Source organism: Nomascus leucogenys, chromosome 21, assembly GCF_006542625.1.
Source record: "Nomascus leucogenys isolate Asia chromosome 21, Asia_NLE_v1, whole genome shotgun sequence".
NCBI lineage: Eukaryota > Metazoa > Chordata > Mammalia > Primates > Hylobatidae > Nomascus > Nomascus leucogenys.
The window spans coordinates 69,308,808-69,321,579 of NC_044401.1; the positions used below are offsets into that span (position 1 = coordinate 69,308,808).

At 41.4% G+C, this 12,772-nt stretch overlaps 1 protein-coding gene across 6 annotated transcripts in view; it reads left to right on the forward strand.

Moving 5' to 3' along the window:
* The window catches only part of FOXP1 (forkhead box P1), a 177,612-nt gene that overhangs the window by 16,679 nt on the left and 148,161 nt on the right, over positions 1–12,772 (forward strand). For all 6 annotated transcript variants that reach the window (XM_030802010.1, XM_030802009.1, XM_030802008.1 and 3 more), the window contains exon 2: positions 2,923–3,024. Coding sequence is in view for 4 of the 6 variants with exons in the window: in XM_030802008.1 (XP_030657868.1) it covers positions 2,923–3,024 (102 nt within the window). In the remaining 2 variants the exon portion in view is untranslated. The remainder of the gene's footprint in view (positions 1–2,922; positions 3,025–12,772) is intronic.

A 12,772-nucleotide genomic window follows, 5' to 3' on the forward strand; every position in this document is an offset into this window, starting at 1 on the left:
GGTAGATCACCTGAGGTCAGGAGTTAGAGACCAGCCTGGCCAACATGGTGAAATCCCATCTCTACTAAAAATACAAAAATTAGCCGGGTGTGGTGGCACACGTCTGTAGTCCTAGCTACTCAGGAGGCTGAGGCAGGAGAATTGCTTGAACCCAGGAGGCAGAGGTTGCAGTGAGCTGACATTGCACCACTGCACTCCAGCCTGGGTGACAGAGCGAGACTCTGTCTCCAAAATAAATAAATAAATAAATAATAATAATTGAATGCCCATTCTCCCAGTATTTGGTGGAATGTGATAAGTTATATAGAGTCTTCATTACTTTGTTTTTCTTTGCTTGCTTTATTTTAGTGTTAAATGTGTGTAACCTTTCTCCTCTTCCCCACCATATTTTTCTCTGCACTGTCATCTGTAGTCCCTCTCTCTGCCTTTCCAACTAGCAACCAAATCCTTCTTTGCTGATCAGTCTATTACTCTGAGAACTCTGATGATAGCGCTTAAAATATATAACAGTTCCCTTGCTACATGAAAAAGCCGTAAAACCTTCATGTGCAATAGCTAAGGGAACATATATAGTAGGAGAAGAGGCTTTTGCTCCTGCAGGCACCTTGCAAAGGGGACTATTTTTCTTATATGATATAAATGAAATCTTCACTCTGCCCACTTTTACACCTACGCATGTACTGAGCGTCTCCAAGGAGACAAGGAAACCCGGAGTCCAGTGATGGTGAATCCTCCCTGAGACAGCAGGCTAGAGTCTCAGGCAACTCTCCCAGGCGTCTTGGCTTCCAGATGCCCCACTCAGCCCCTTTTCTCGAGGCTCTTCCAGGCAGGCTTTGTCGAATCTGCCTCTCCCTTCACAGATGAACTAGCCCGTGCATTACATCTGAAGGGCTGGTCGTGGTGAGTTCAGTAGGCAGAAGGCCTCCCTGGGACACGGGGGTGGATGCAGTAGCTAGGTGGGATAGCGGGGTTCCACTTTCACATGGTCTTTTCTTTGTCATTCATCTATCGGTGCTTGTGTTTCTTAGCTTTCCTTTGCACCTCTTAAACACAAAGGCGCCACTCAACCTTACGCAGTATCTTAAAAATATTAGTTGTTACAACTCTAGTTATGAGCACAGTTCAGTGAGCGTGTCCTTTTAGGAGAAGCACTGCTCTTGCACATTCCACGTTTTTAGGTGTCTGCTCAAGAACATTATTCCTCTAGACTACTCTGTTTCCTCTTTCTTCTGAGTTCAATGCACAGGGACACCCAGGCCCTCTTACCTCTCTTCCATTCCACCATTGTCCCTGTAACTTTTCTTGTAAATATCCATGTTGTTTTCTTATATAAATGAAGTACCTGTTCCTTTTTAAGGAACACACTACCATCATAAGTCCATTATGCTAACTTTCTAAGACTATAGCCTCAGGTCCTTTTCATGTATTGATGGCATCTATGTATGCCTCTTCTTTGATGCACAAATAATTTGGTTACCATATAGAAATTATTATTGATATAATAAGAAGTCTCCTTTTGTGTCTAAACTCTAAGCACATCATTTAATGAGCATTCTGGACATCTCTGCCATGTGTACATTCTTGGTTCTCAGCTGCGTTGACTCAAGTAACCCAACTTCTCATATGACTTTCTAGCACGATATCCTCAAACTTTAGTTTTCTGTTGCTGGTCCTCCTGCCATCTTTGGAAAGGTGTGTTGCTAGCCATTATTCCTGTTCTTAATTCTTTGGCAGTGAATGTCTTTATGGGGGTTTATTGATGACATTGTTTTTTTCTTTTTTTAATTGAATTTTATTTTATTTTATTTTATTATTTTATTTTTTGAGATGGAAGCTTACTCTGTTACCCAGGCTGAAGCACTGTGGTGCGATCTCGACTCACTCCAACCTCTGCCTCCCAGATGCAAGTGATTTCTCCTGCCTCAGCCTCCCAAGTAGCTGGGATTACAGGCATCTGCCACCACACCCAGCTAATTTTTGTATTTTTAGTAGAGACAGGGTTTCACCATGTTGGCCAGGCTGTTCTCGAACTCCTGACCCTCAAGTGATCTGCCTACCTCAGTCTCCCAAAGTGCTGGGATTATAGGCGTGAGCCACAACGCCCGGCCTACTTGAACTTTTAAAAGATTTGTCAGTCATATGTTAAACATTTTAGAGGACTCTTCTGTTTTCTTCCTGCTTTATCTCCAATTCATACTACCTCCCCAATGTCTACCTTTAAGGAAAAACCATCCCATATTGTAAGCTTGAAAGGGTCATTTATAAATAAACGTAACCAGTTTTGTTCAGAGATACATAATGTTCCCCTTTAAGATGACTAGAGATCAGATTTGCCAAATTTTCCTCTCTGATTTCTATCAAGGTCATCCTAGGTGTGTCTCATCTGTTTAATCTTCCTTCCTACATAGCCTAATCCATAGTATATATTTTTTTTGTGGTCCACCACTTAGTTCTTTCTCTTTATTTGGACTCAGATGGGGTGAAAGTATTACTTTCAACTTGAGTCCCCACATTTCCCCAAGAAGAATTGGGGGAGGGTGAAGGTGACCCTGAAAAGGGCCCTGTAGTGTCTCCCAAGTTTTCATCTTTGCTCGGGTCCCTCCTGGTCTCTCTGTCATCTTTCTTCAGAGTCCCAATCACTCATGGTCTTAAATTTCATGTCAGATCTTTAGTAGGAATGAAATGTCTGCTTAGATGCCTGTGGAACTGTGGATGAAATTGGCCAAGTCAAAGGAAACGTAAACAAATTCTGGAAAGTTTTCCAACTAAGACTGTTGGGAAGTTTCGTTTGCTGTTTCATTTGCCAGGAAATAGGAAAGTCAGGACCCAGTCCCAAAGCACACTTCCTGGAATCCTTTTTTATGAAGAGTCCCCTGAACCTGTGTAGTAACGCAAAGGATTTTCTTCTGTTTTTCCTTCCAGGCACTTCAGGTGGCAAGACAGCTCCTTCTTCAGCAGCAACAGCAGCAGCAAGTTAGTGGATTAAAATCTCCCAAGAGGAATGACAAACAACCAGCTCTTCAGGTAACAATTCTTTTTCGTTTTAAATGGACATTATACCCTTTGGGATAACTGATAAGCAGTTCAGGAGTAGATTGTGTTGAGCATTGCAAATCATGTAAGAAAATCTTCTGTGGAAAGTGCATTTTTGGTTTACCAGCAGGGTATAACATTTTGGGGAAAATGTGTGTTTGACCAAAAGTTTTATTGTCAGGAGTAAGATCTCCTGATTAGTGAATATAATAGAAGGATAAGGAGTTGTTAAGTGTTGAGTTGCTAATAGGCAGTGTAGGTTACCAATGAGAAAAGTTCATAGTACTCAGAATTGTCACCACATTCTCTTATGTTGGGTCTAGAAATGGCATGAACACACACAGACACACGCCTTACTTTAGTGTAGTCATCCTCAATTGGGAAGATTTTGGCACCCCCCCCGCCCCACCACCCACCCCGCCACCAGGAGACAATGGGCAATGAATGTCTAGGACGTTTTTGGTTGCCACAACTAGCAGGGCAGAGGTGTTGCTGGTATCCAGTAAGTACAGGCCAGGGATGTTGCCAAACATGCTACAATGCACAGGACACGACACACCGTGATTCATCCCAGAATGTCAATAGCATCAAGAACTATGACTCGGCCTGAGGCGGATGTGGTACTTTTAATATTATGGCTTGTAATGATTATAATGTATACCCAATTCTTCAGCGGATATGTTCAGAATGTTTTTAGGTCAATAATTTTTAAATGGCAAGAAATTTTTATGTAAAGATACAAAAATGGTTGTTCTAGCAACTTCTGATTTCAGGCACATTGAAGGCAAGGGGTTAATGGAGAAGAAGGAGTAAGTTTATAAAAATCTAATTTGGGGCCAGGCATGGTGGCTCACGCCTGTAATCCCAGCACTTTGAGAAACTGAGGCAGGCGGATCACTTGAGGTCAGGAGTTTGAGACGAAGTTGGCCAACATGGTGAAACTCCATCTCTACCAAAAAATACAAAAGTTAGCCAAGCTTGGTGGCGGGTGCCTGTAATCCCAGCTACTAGGGAGGCTGAGGCAGGAGAATCGCTTGAAGCCGGGAGGTGGAGGTTGCAGTGAGCCAAGATCGCACCACTGCGCTCCAGCCTGGGTGACAAGAGTGAAATTCCATCTCAAAAAACAACAGCAAAAAATCTAATTTGGGTTTTTGACTCAAAGTAGAAAATTGTAATAGAAACTTCCAAGAAACTTGAATCAGGGTCTTCATGCTCACGTCTAAGAGAGGGCACTTGGCACCCGGGTCCCAAGTGGTTCAGACTACTTTCGTCGGTGAAGGTGGGCATCGCTATCACAGGAGGGGACAGAATCTGTAAGTAGTAGCTAATAGGTGTATAACTTGGTGCCAATTAATTGGATAATGAGGTCAACCTAAATTCTAGCTTGTGTTTACTTTTCACAGGTCAGGGTGAACCACAGCCTATTCCCAGATTATCTGCAAAGATCAAACTGACCTTGAGCAACAAGTTGTAGTTCTTCTACATGTACTTGGGAAACTCACTTTCCAGAGAGAGTTCAGCATTATAGTGACGCTTTATTGGAAAAGCTGACAATCTGCCTTGTTTACTAACCCTTCTGTAAACACTTATTTGGTAAACCATCACCAGCCCATGTGCCTTGGAATGCGTGCGCATGCAGGGGACATTTTTAATGAGGTACAGTGCCATTGAGGGCCCATGTCAGGTGCTGTAAGAAGTGCTTTGTTGTGCAGATGTCTTAAGAACAGCTCTGGAGGATGAAATATGACTATGTTGACCTTTCAGCTGTGAGCTTATTTGTCAGGATTCAAATAAGTTGAAAGGATCAAACTGAACAGTTTCCGTAGTCAGACTGGGAATTGTGTTTCAGAGGTCAGCAGCGGAGGCCACACTGCAGATTCCATAACATAGCCAATTGTTGGTACATATTAAAGTACTGGGGCATCTCCTGTGGACAGAGACACAATTAAAATTCTAATTTATTAATATATACAGGGAGCTAGCCCAGCCTGTCACTCAGTGATTCAAATGATGGTCCATTCTTTTTGTCTCCCTCTTGGAGCTCTCGCAGCCTTAAAAATACCCCGAGTCCTCTTGAATTCATCAGGCCTCAAGTGCATTAGGAAAATGAAAATATATTATTGGGGGGGAAATCTTACACATAGTAGAGCTTTGGTTGGAGATAATAAAAAAAATACACACATACACAATCTGTCTGATCACAGTGCTCTTCAGTATTGAATATCATTTGTGTTTTTTTTCATGGTAGAATTATTTTCCCTCATACTTGCTTTTTAAAAACATATGGCATTTTTAGGTAACTTCTTTTCCAAGATGAACGAAGTTCCTTGAGGGCTAAATATAAGAAGTAAAGTTTCAGGGGATTTCCTTTTGAGGGCTCTTTTTCTTCTTGCCTGGTACAGGGTTTTTAGCCACCATGCAGAAGAGGATGATATAGAGGGCTCTGTTTTTCTTGGCAAGGACAGCGTCAAAACCAACCTCACACATTCTGCTGAGCACTTCAGTCTGTATAAAAAGTGGGGGGAGAAGGGGTAATCTTGAACGCTGGTTTTGGTAAAGAAGATGTCTTGAGTTTTTCCCCTACGCCCCAAGTAGAGGAGTTGCCAAGCAGAGAATTTAGACCAGCTTTAAGATTTGGCCGGGGGAAGAAAATCTAAAAGGCTGGCGGACTGGTGTGTGTGTGTGTGTGTGTGTGTGTGTATCACAGACGATTGCTGAAGGACCCCTCCGCTGCCTGATAGGGTCATGCACATTCAGTAAGCTTTATTAAGTTGGCTGGCCTTCCACAAACAGAGGAGAAATTACTATCCTAGGTCACATGGTATATTACCTCATTATAAAAATATGCATATAGACTTCGTGATTCACAGAAGGAATAACCTTCATCTTTAAATATATCTTGCCATACTGCATCCTTGCTGAGGCATCTCCGCCGGAGTGGCTCTGAAATGAAAGGGAAGTCCTACAGCAAATCTTAACAGTGCTCATCTCTGATCTTCTCACCCTTCATAACTACACTGAGAGACCGATTTTAGCAAATTTCAGATCTTCTGCATAGAGGAAGGCTTGACAGGGAAGAAGGATTTGATCTGCTGATAGCTTGAGGGAAAAAAAAAAAAAGAAACCCAAATCCCCAAATATACTGTGACTCATATTTTAAGCATATCTCACACTTCCCTGCTTTATGTTTGGCAGCGCTCTCTGGTTTCACAGGCTGATGATACAAACAAAAGAAAATGGAAAGTTAGAGAAGGCTATAAGTGGTTACTCGATAGAGATCATAAAATGTAGTCAAACATCACCAATTTGGTCTAATTTCAGGGAGATGAGAGTAAATAAGAGAGAAATGACACTCTTTGCAGATCCACATACTGAACCAAATCTGAGCTGGTCACATTCTTCGGTGATGTGGTTTATTAATGAAGGCATTAATCGGGTGTAGATATTGCTTCTGAAGTTCTTGAGAAATATTCTACTTAGTAACCAAAATTATCTTTTTACTTAGTCTGTTCATTTGCTTTGCAAATTTTTTTATGAATGATACAAATGAAAATTGAAAATTGGCCCCATCATAAATTCAGACTCAGAATGATCTGAATTAATTAAGTGCAAGTTGGTGAACATTTCCGAAGCAGGCTGGGCATGGTGCTGGTGTTCATGGGATACAGAACTGTTGAAGATACACACCCTGCCTTCAGGAGGCTTATGAGTTATAAACAAATTAACAAGGCTTTGCTGCAAAAAGAAAATTACAGATGAGTGAAAATAGTAGGCCCTTTTTTTTGAGATAGAGTCTCGCTCTTTCATCCAGGCTGGAGTGCAGTGGAGCGATCTCGGCTCACTGCAACCTCCGTCTTCCAGGATCAAGCGATTCTCCTGCTCAGCCTCCCGAGTAGCTGGGACTACAGGCATGCACCACCACGCCCAGCTAATTTTTGTAATTTTAGTAGAGACTTGGTTTCACCATGTTGACCAGGCTGGTCTTCAGTTCCTGACCTCAGGTGATCCACCTGCCTTGACCTCCCGAAGTGTTAGGATTACAGGCATGAGCCACTGCACCCAGCATAGGCTCTCTTCTATAAATATTTATATACTTCTGAAGATTGCTTAAACAAGTGAAATAAATGCTTAACAGTGCAGGTGTACTCATAACCTCGAAAATGCGTAACTTTACTGGCTGAAGATTAATTTGTGAGTAGATGAGCAATTTTATTGATCAAATTTTGGAAGTTTGACCACCGTTTCTGGGTAGTAATTCATCTTGGTTCTTTAAGCATTTTAGTTGTTGGCACGAGTAGATAAACTGGAAGGAAATCAAATGACACATTTTCTCCTAAGAAAGTAAGAGTACATGTGTATTCTGGCAGCATTAAAGTTAGGAAAGAAAGTAAACTTTGTGTGTTGCCTGCAGTGGAAAGCTCACCAGCTTCAGGCCCTCTATAACGAATTTGAACCTGAAGCCAGTCATCTGATAGTTTTCCCTCCTGCCCATGCCCTTCCTTCCAAGGTGATGTCATGTGTGAGCCCCTTACTCAGAAGGCCATTTCGCTGGAAGGAAAATGAAACTCACTTAGAAGGCCAGCCCTTTAGTCCACTTGGAAGCTTAGGGTGATCATGTGGATTTTTGCTTTAAGTGGAGGACGTTAAAATACAAGATTCAGCAGGTGTTTTTTTAGCATTTTTATTTGCAGTTCTATAAAACATGCTTTAGGCAGCATTTTGCTTTGCATTAATGCCACATATAATCTTAGTAGCTCATGTCATTTCCACGTTATTCACTAAAGAACAAATTGGCAAGAGGAAACCTGTAAAGGAAACTACAATTTTGTGTTGTTGATAGTGAAATGGAATGGTTTTGAAGTACTGACCCTTAAGAAATAGCCCTATGCACTGATTAGTAAGGAGGATAATTTAGGAGAGGGAGGCAAACTTTTTTTTTTTAATGTCTAGAGTTAACATTGTCTAGAATTGGCATCCCTAGCATTTTAAATTGATACAAAGCATTGAAATTTTGATACCTTTAGGATGTTACTGTTATCACGTGACTTTCGAGAATCCCAAAACCCTAAAAGTAAGTCTCGATAAGAAATAATAAAACAGAAATATTTTATAAATAGTTCTTAAGTCTTTCCGATTACATGCACCATTACAAATATGGTAGAAACAGTGACCCCTCCTCCCAGAAAAATGCACATGAACACAAAATGTCACATCCAGTTTTAGGGATTTCATGAACCTCAAGAAGTTCACCTTGGGGTACAGGCTCATACTCCTGCTTTAAGATTTTTTTTTTTCTTCGATAGTCTGTTTTGTCCTTGCCTCCAAAATTTGGGTGCAAGTTGTAATATAATGAGTTAGTTCGTTTTTGTTATTTCAACTTCAGCTGTACATAGGTGGCCCTGTGTCCCAGTCTGCCCAGGACAGCCCACTCCATGGCTATTGATTGGTTTTGTTTATTCATAATTGTCACTCTCAAAGGTATCCCCATGTACAGTGGCTCACACCTGTAATCCCAGCATTTTGAGAGGCTGAGGCAGGCAGATCACTTAAGTCCAGGAGTTAGAGACCAGCCTGGGCAACATGGCAAAACCCCATCTCTACAAATAATACAAAAATATTAGCCGGGCTCGGTGCCTGTAGTCCCGGCTACTCTGATGGCTTAGGTGGGAGGATTGAATGAGCCCAGGAGGTCGAGGCTACAGTGAGCCATGTTGGTGCCACCGCACTCCAGCCTGGGTAACAGAGCAAGACCCTAACTCAAAAAAAAAAAATAAATAAAAATGCCTATTTGAACCAGGTGCAACTGCAATGGTGTGCACCATATCTCAGCTACTAAGAAGGTCGAGGCCAGAGGATCTCTTGAGCTCAGGAGTTTGAGGCCGGTCTGGGCAACATAGCAAGACTCTATTTTGATTAAAAAAAAAAAAAAGTGGCTGGGTGTGGTGGCTCACGCCTATAAACCCAGCACTTTGAGAGGCCAAGACGAGCAGATCATGAGGTCAGGTGTTCATGACCAGCCTGGCCAACAAGGTGAAACCCCATCTTGCAAAAATCAGCTGGGTGTGGTGGCACGCACCTGTAGTCCCAGCTACTCGGGAGGCTGAGGCAGGAGAATTGCTTGAACCTGGAAGGCAGAGGTTGCAGTGAGCTGAGATCACACCACTACCCTCCAGCCTGGGTGACAGCGAGACTCTGTCTCAAAAAAAAAAGAAAAAAAAAATAAGGAACTCAGTTTGGACATTTAATTATATAATCACTAGTTTCAATGTATCTAAGAATTACAATGCAAATGTGATGCTAATATTTTATATGTAATCATGTCTTTGCCACCACATGCAAAGTGTGGTAGATAATGAATGTTTAGTCAGTGGGGAACCTGGGCCAGCTCCTTAGCTCCTCTGTAGCATAGGCACTGTCCTTAAACCATTTAATGGATGAGGAAAGTGGAAACAGAGAGGTTAACTGACTTGCTACACAGCACAAAGGTAGTAACAGCACCAGGATGGGAAGCCAGGTTTTTTAGAACCACAGATAACCAGTATGCCGTCAAGAGGTTAATTATTGCCTCTCTCTTTATGTGTGTTTACTCAGCACCTACTGAGTGTCATATTTTCTATAAATAAGTAAATTACTCTATTTTCCATATTATAAGAAAAAAAAGACAGCTGAAACCAACAAAAATCAGTTCCACTATAAATATCTGGATTTCAATTAAGAGGACTCAGATCTGCATAATTACCCTAAGTATGTCTTTATTTGTCTGTGTGTGTGCATGTGCGTGTGTGTGTGTGTGGTGGGGACAGAAAGAGGTGAACAACAGCAAAGCAAAGTTATTTCTTATTTTCAAGTCTGAAGTGCTCTTGTGAGCGTCCGTGTGTTTGGAACATGGACTAGTATGTTATAATCATTGTTGGGGCTAGGAGGTGGAGAGGGACAGGGGAAAAAACATACTTGACTGGTCAAAAATGTGTAAATTGCTGACAAAATGACACATGTAATTAAGAGTGCTCCTGCCATTTTACCTTGTGGTTTACACCTCCAGTGTTGAAAAAGAGAGTGACTCCCACCTCGCTAATTACCATGATCACTAAAATGCTAGGGTTGGAGTCATTAGTTCCATGTGCATTTAATTAGAGGAAGGCTGAAATTGGATTTAACTTATTACTTTTTCATGGATCACTTTCTTGTCATCACTTCAAATTGGATTGCAGCCCCAGGTAACTAATTATGAGAGCCACAGGATCAAGAGTGAAAAAAAAGGTAATTAGGAATAACACTGTCGGACCCTTGCTGGTCGTCCACTTGTGCTTCGGGGAAAGAGGGGAAAAAAAAGAAAACGCAAGCCATATTTTGTAGTATCACAGATTAAGGAGTTAGAGGCATGTACAGTTGCTAGGCATCCTGGGAGTCTGTCACCACCCATAGTGGTTTCTGTGATATACAGCTGAGTTGAAGATGTCGAAGCAACGTGGTTCCACAATCAGCTGCTTAATACCTAGATTAAACTTGTAAAAGCAACAGATTGGTTGTAGGTATGAGGCATCTCTGCAACTGTGTAGACTGGGGGCCTCACATATATGATGACAACAAAGCTGTCAAAATGCCTCTGAGCCTAAGTAGAGAGTATTTTAAGTATAGGGAGTTAGAATTTAATGAACATATTAATGCTCCAGAATCATCATCCATATCTGACAGGAAGATGTATCAGTCAGCACAACAGTCAGGTTTAGGGTTTATACATCAGGAAGTTTTGTCAAAGTTTCCAGCGTACGGTAATGTTCAGGACATTTACTTTGCTTTGGATTTGCTCCCTCCCTCCCCTCCCCAAATGTTGTGGGTGGGTTTCCTGAGGTTCCATTTCTCCTTCCATCCCTAATGAAAATTCTTTAAAATAAATTATATTGTTTCCATGTGCAGAACAGAATTCAGAACTGTAAGCAATCAATTTTATTGACACCATCTGAAAAAATGTTGATGACAGTTCGAGGATGTGAAAGAATTGGATTTTTAAAGTCCCCAGGACTAAGTGTGGCAAAAGAAAAAAAACTGAAATGTAATCTCATTACTCAAAAGTTCTGTTAGACTCTCCTAAGAAGTGATTCTTCTTAACGAAAAAAATAAAAGCAGCAGCAACAGCAGCAGAAGGGCGGCTTCTTTTTGGATAGGCTGTGATCCCACAATGAGGTCTTGCTATCAAGCCTATTGGCTGCCTTGAAGGGAGAAAAGAGCTTCTTGGTTTCCCATGGCAGTGAATCACCAAGCAAAGATGGCTCGAGTTTCCTTAAGTTGTTTAAAATTGGTTTTAGTGTTCTGTTAATGTAAGCAAATAATCATGATTTTAGTCTTGAGTGACTTTCAGGCCTGGGCAAGTCAGGCTTGCTCAGTATTCTCCAGTGCAATGGGAATATAGACGGTGATGCGCGCCCCCGATAGAGACCACTACATCATTATCCCCAAAGTGGTAAAATACTCTTCCTGGAATTTTGAGTCTTTTTCCTGTGTGAGTCTTCTAAGCAAAATCTCAGAACCAAAATAGTGATCATCAAGTCTAATGTAGAAAATTAAAGCCTCTCTCTTTTTTTTTTTTTGGGAACATCTTAAGTTGATTTAGAATTTTTGTACACAATATTCGTCTGTGGTTGAAAGGGGGCACACTGAGGTCAAGTGATGTAGTGTTTTCCATTTTTCCATATGAGTCTCACAGTGTGCGATAAAAGCAAACTCCTTTATTTTGTAAGTCTGCAAGAATTTCTGCTCAAGTGCAGAGGTCACGTTCCCTGTCAATTTGAGTAGCCAGCATTTTTTAACTACTGTTTTTTCTTTTGGTGTGTCTTTTCTTCCCTCCCCCCACCTTGCTATAAACCGTGGCACTTTCCTGACACATGCACAGTGAGGTTCTCCGATCTGAAACTCATTAGCACACACCATTGGACCCTGTCCAGTGGTTAGAAAATTTCCTGGATCCTAGAATAACAGCATTTGGTGCAATACCATGGACCAGAAGTGACAATGGAGGTAGTCGCACTCCCCTGGCACCCTGCCCGGTCAGGAAAGCCAGCTGACCACACAACACAGTGAGACAGAGGTTGTGCATATAGGATGGGCTCGAAAAGTTTGGTCCTTAGAGAAATACACTTTTAAAATCACGAGGCCATATCTGTTTTCCCTACACTTACTATTTCTATTGGGTCAGAGGTGGTTATCAACATTCATTGCAGGAACATGAAAATAAGCTATTAGAGAAAATAGGATGAAGCTCAATTTCCACAATATAGTATTTTTCACTTCTGTAACTATAGGTTATTTTCAGGACCTATATTTTCGTTCATTCATTCATACATTCATGCATTCATTCATTCAAACTTTACTCATTGAACTTCACTATCTTGAGATAATGTGACCAGGCTGCAACCCCCTACCCTGACATTAGAAAAATTCAACAGTTTACCCTAAGTCAGGTTAATTTAAGCCAGGTTTTCAAACAGGAAACTGAGTCCCAGAAAGATAATATTATCATATTAAATAGTAAATACTATATAGTACCTTCTAGGAGCCAACTACTGTACACCAACCATATGGGGTAAGTTCTATTATTATTCCCATTTTACAGGGGAGGAAAGTGGAGCATAGAGAAGTTAACTTGTCCAAGGCCATACAGCTGATAAGTGGCAGAGCTGGGATTCTAGCCCACACAATCTGGCTCAAGAGTCTATGCTTTTATCCATTACACTCTGCTGCC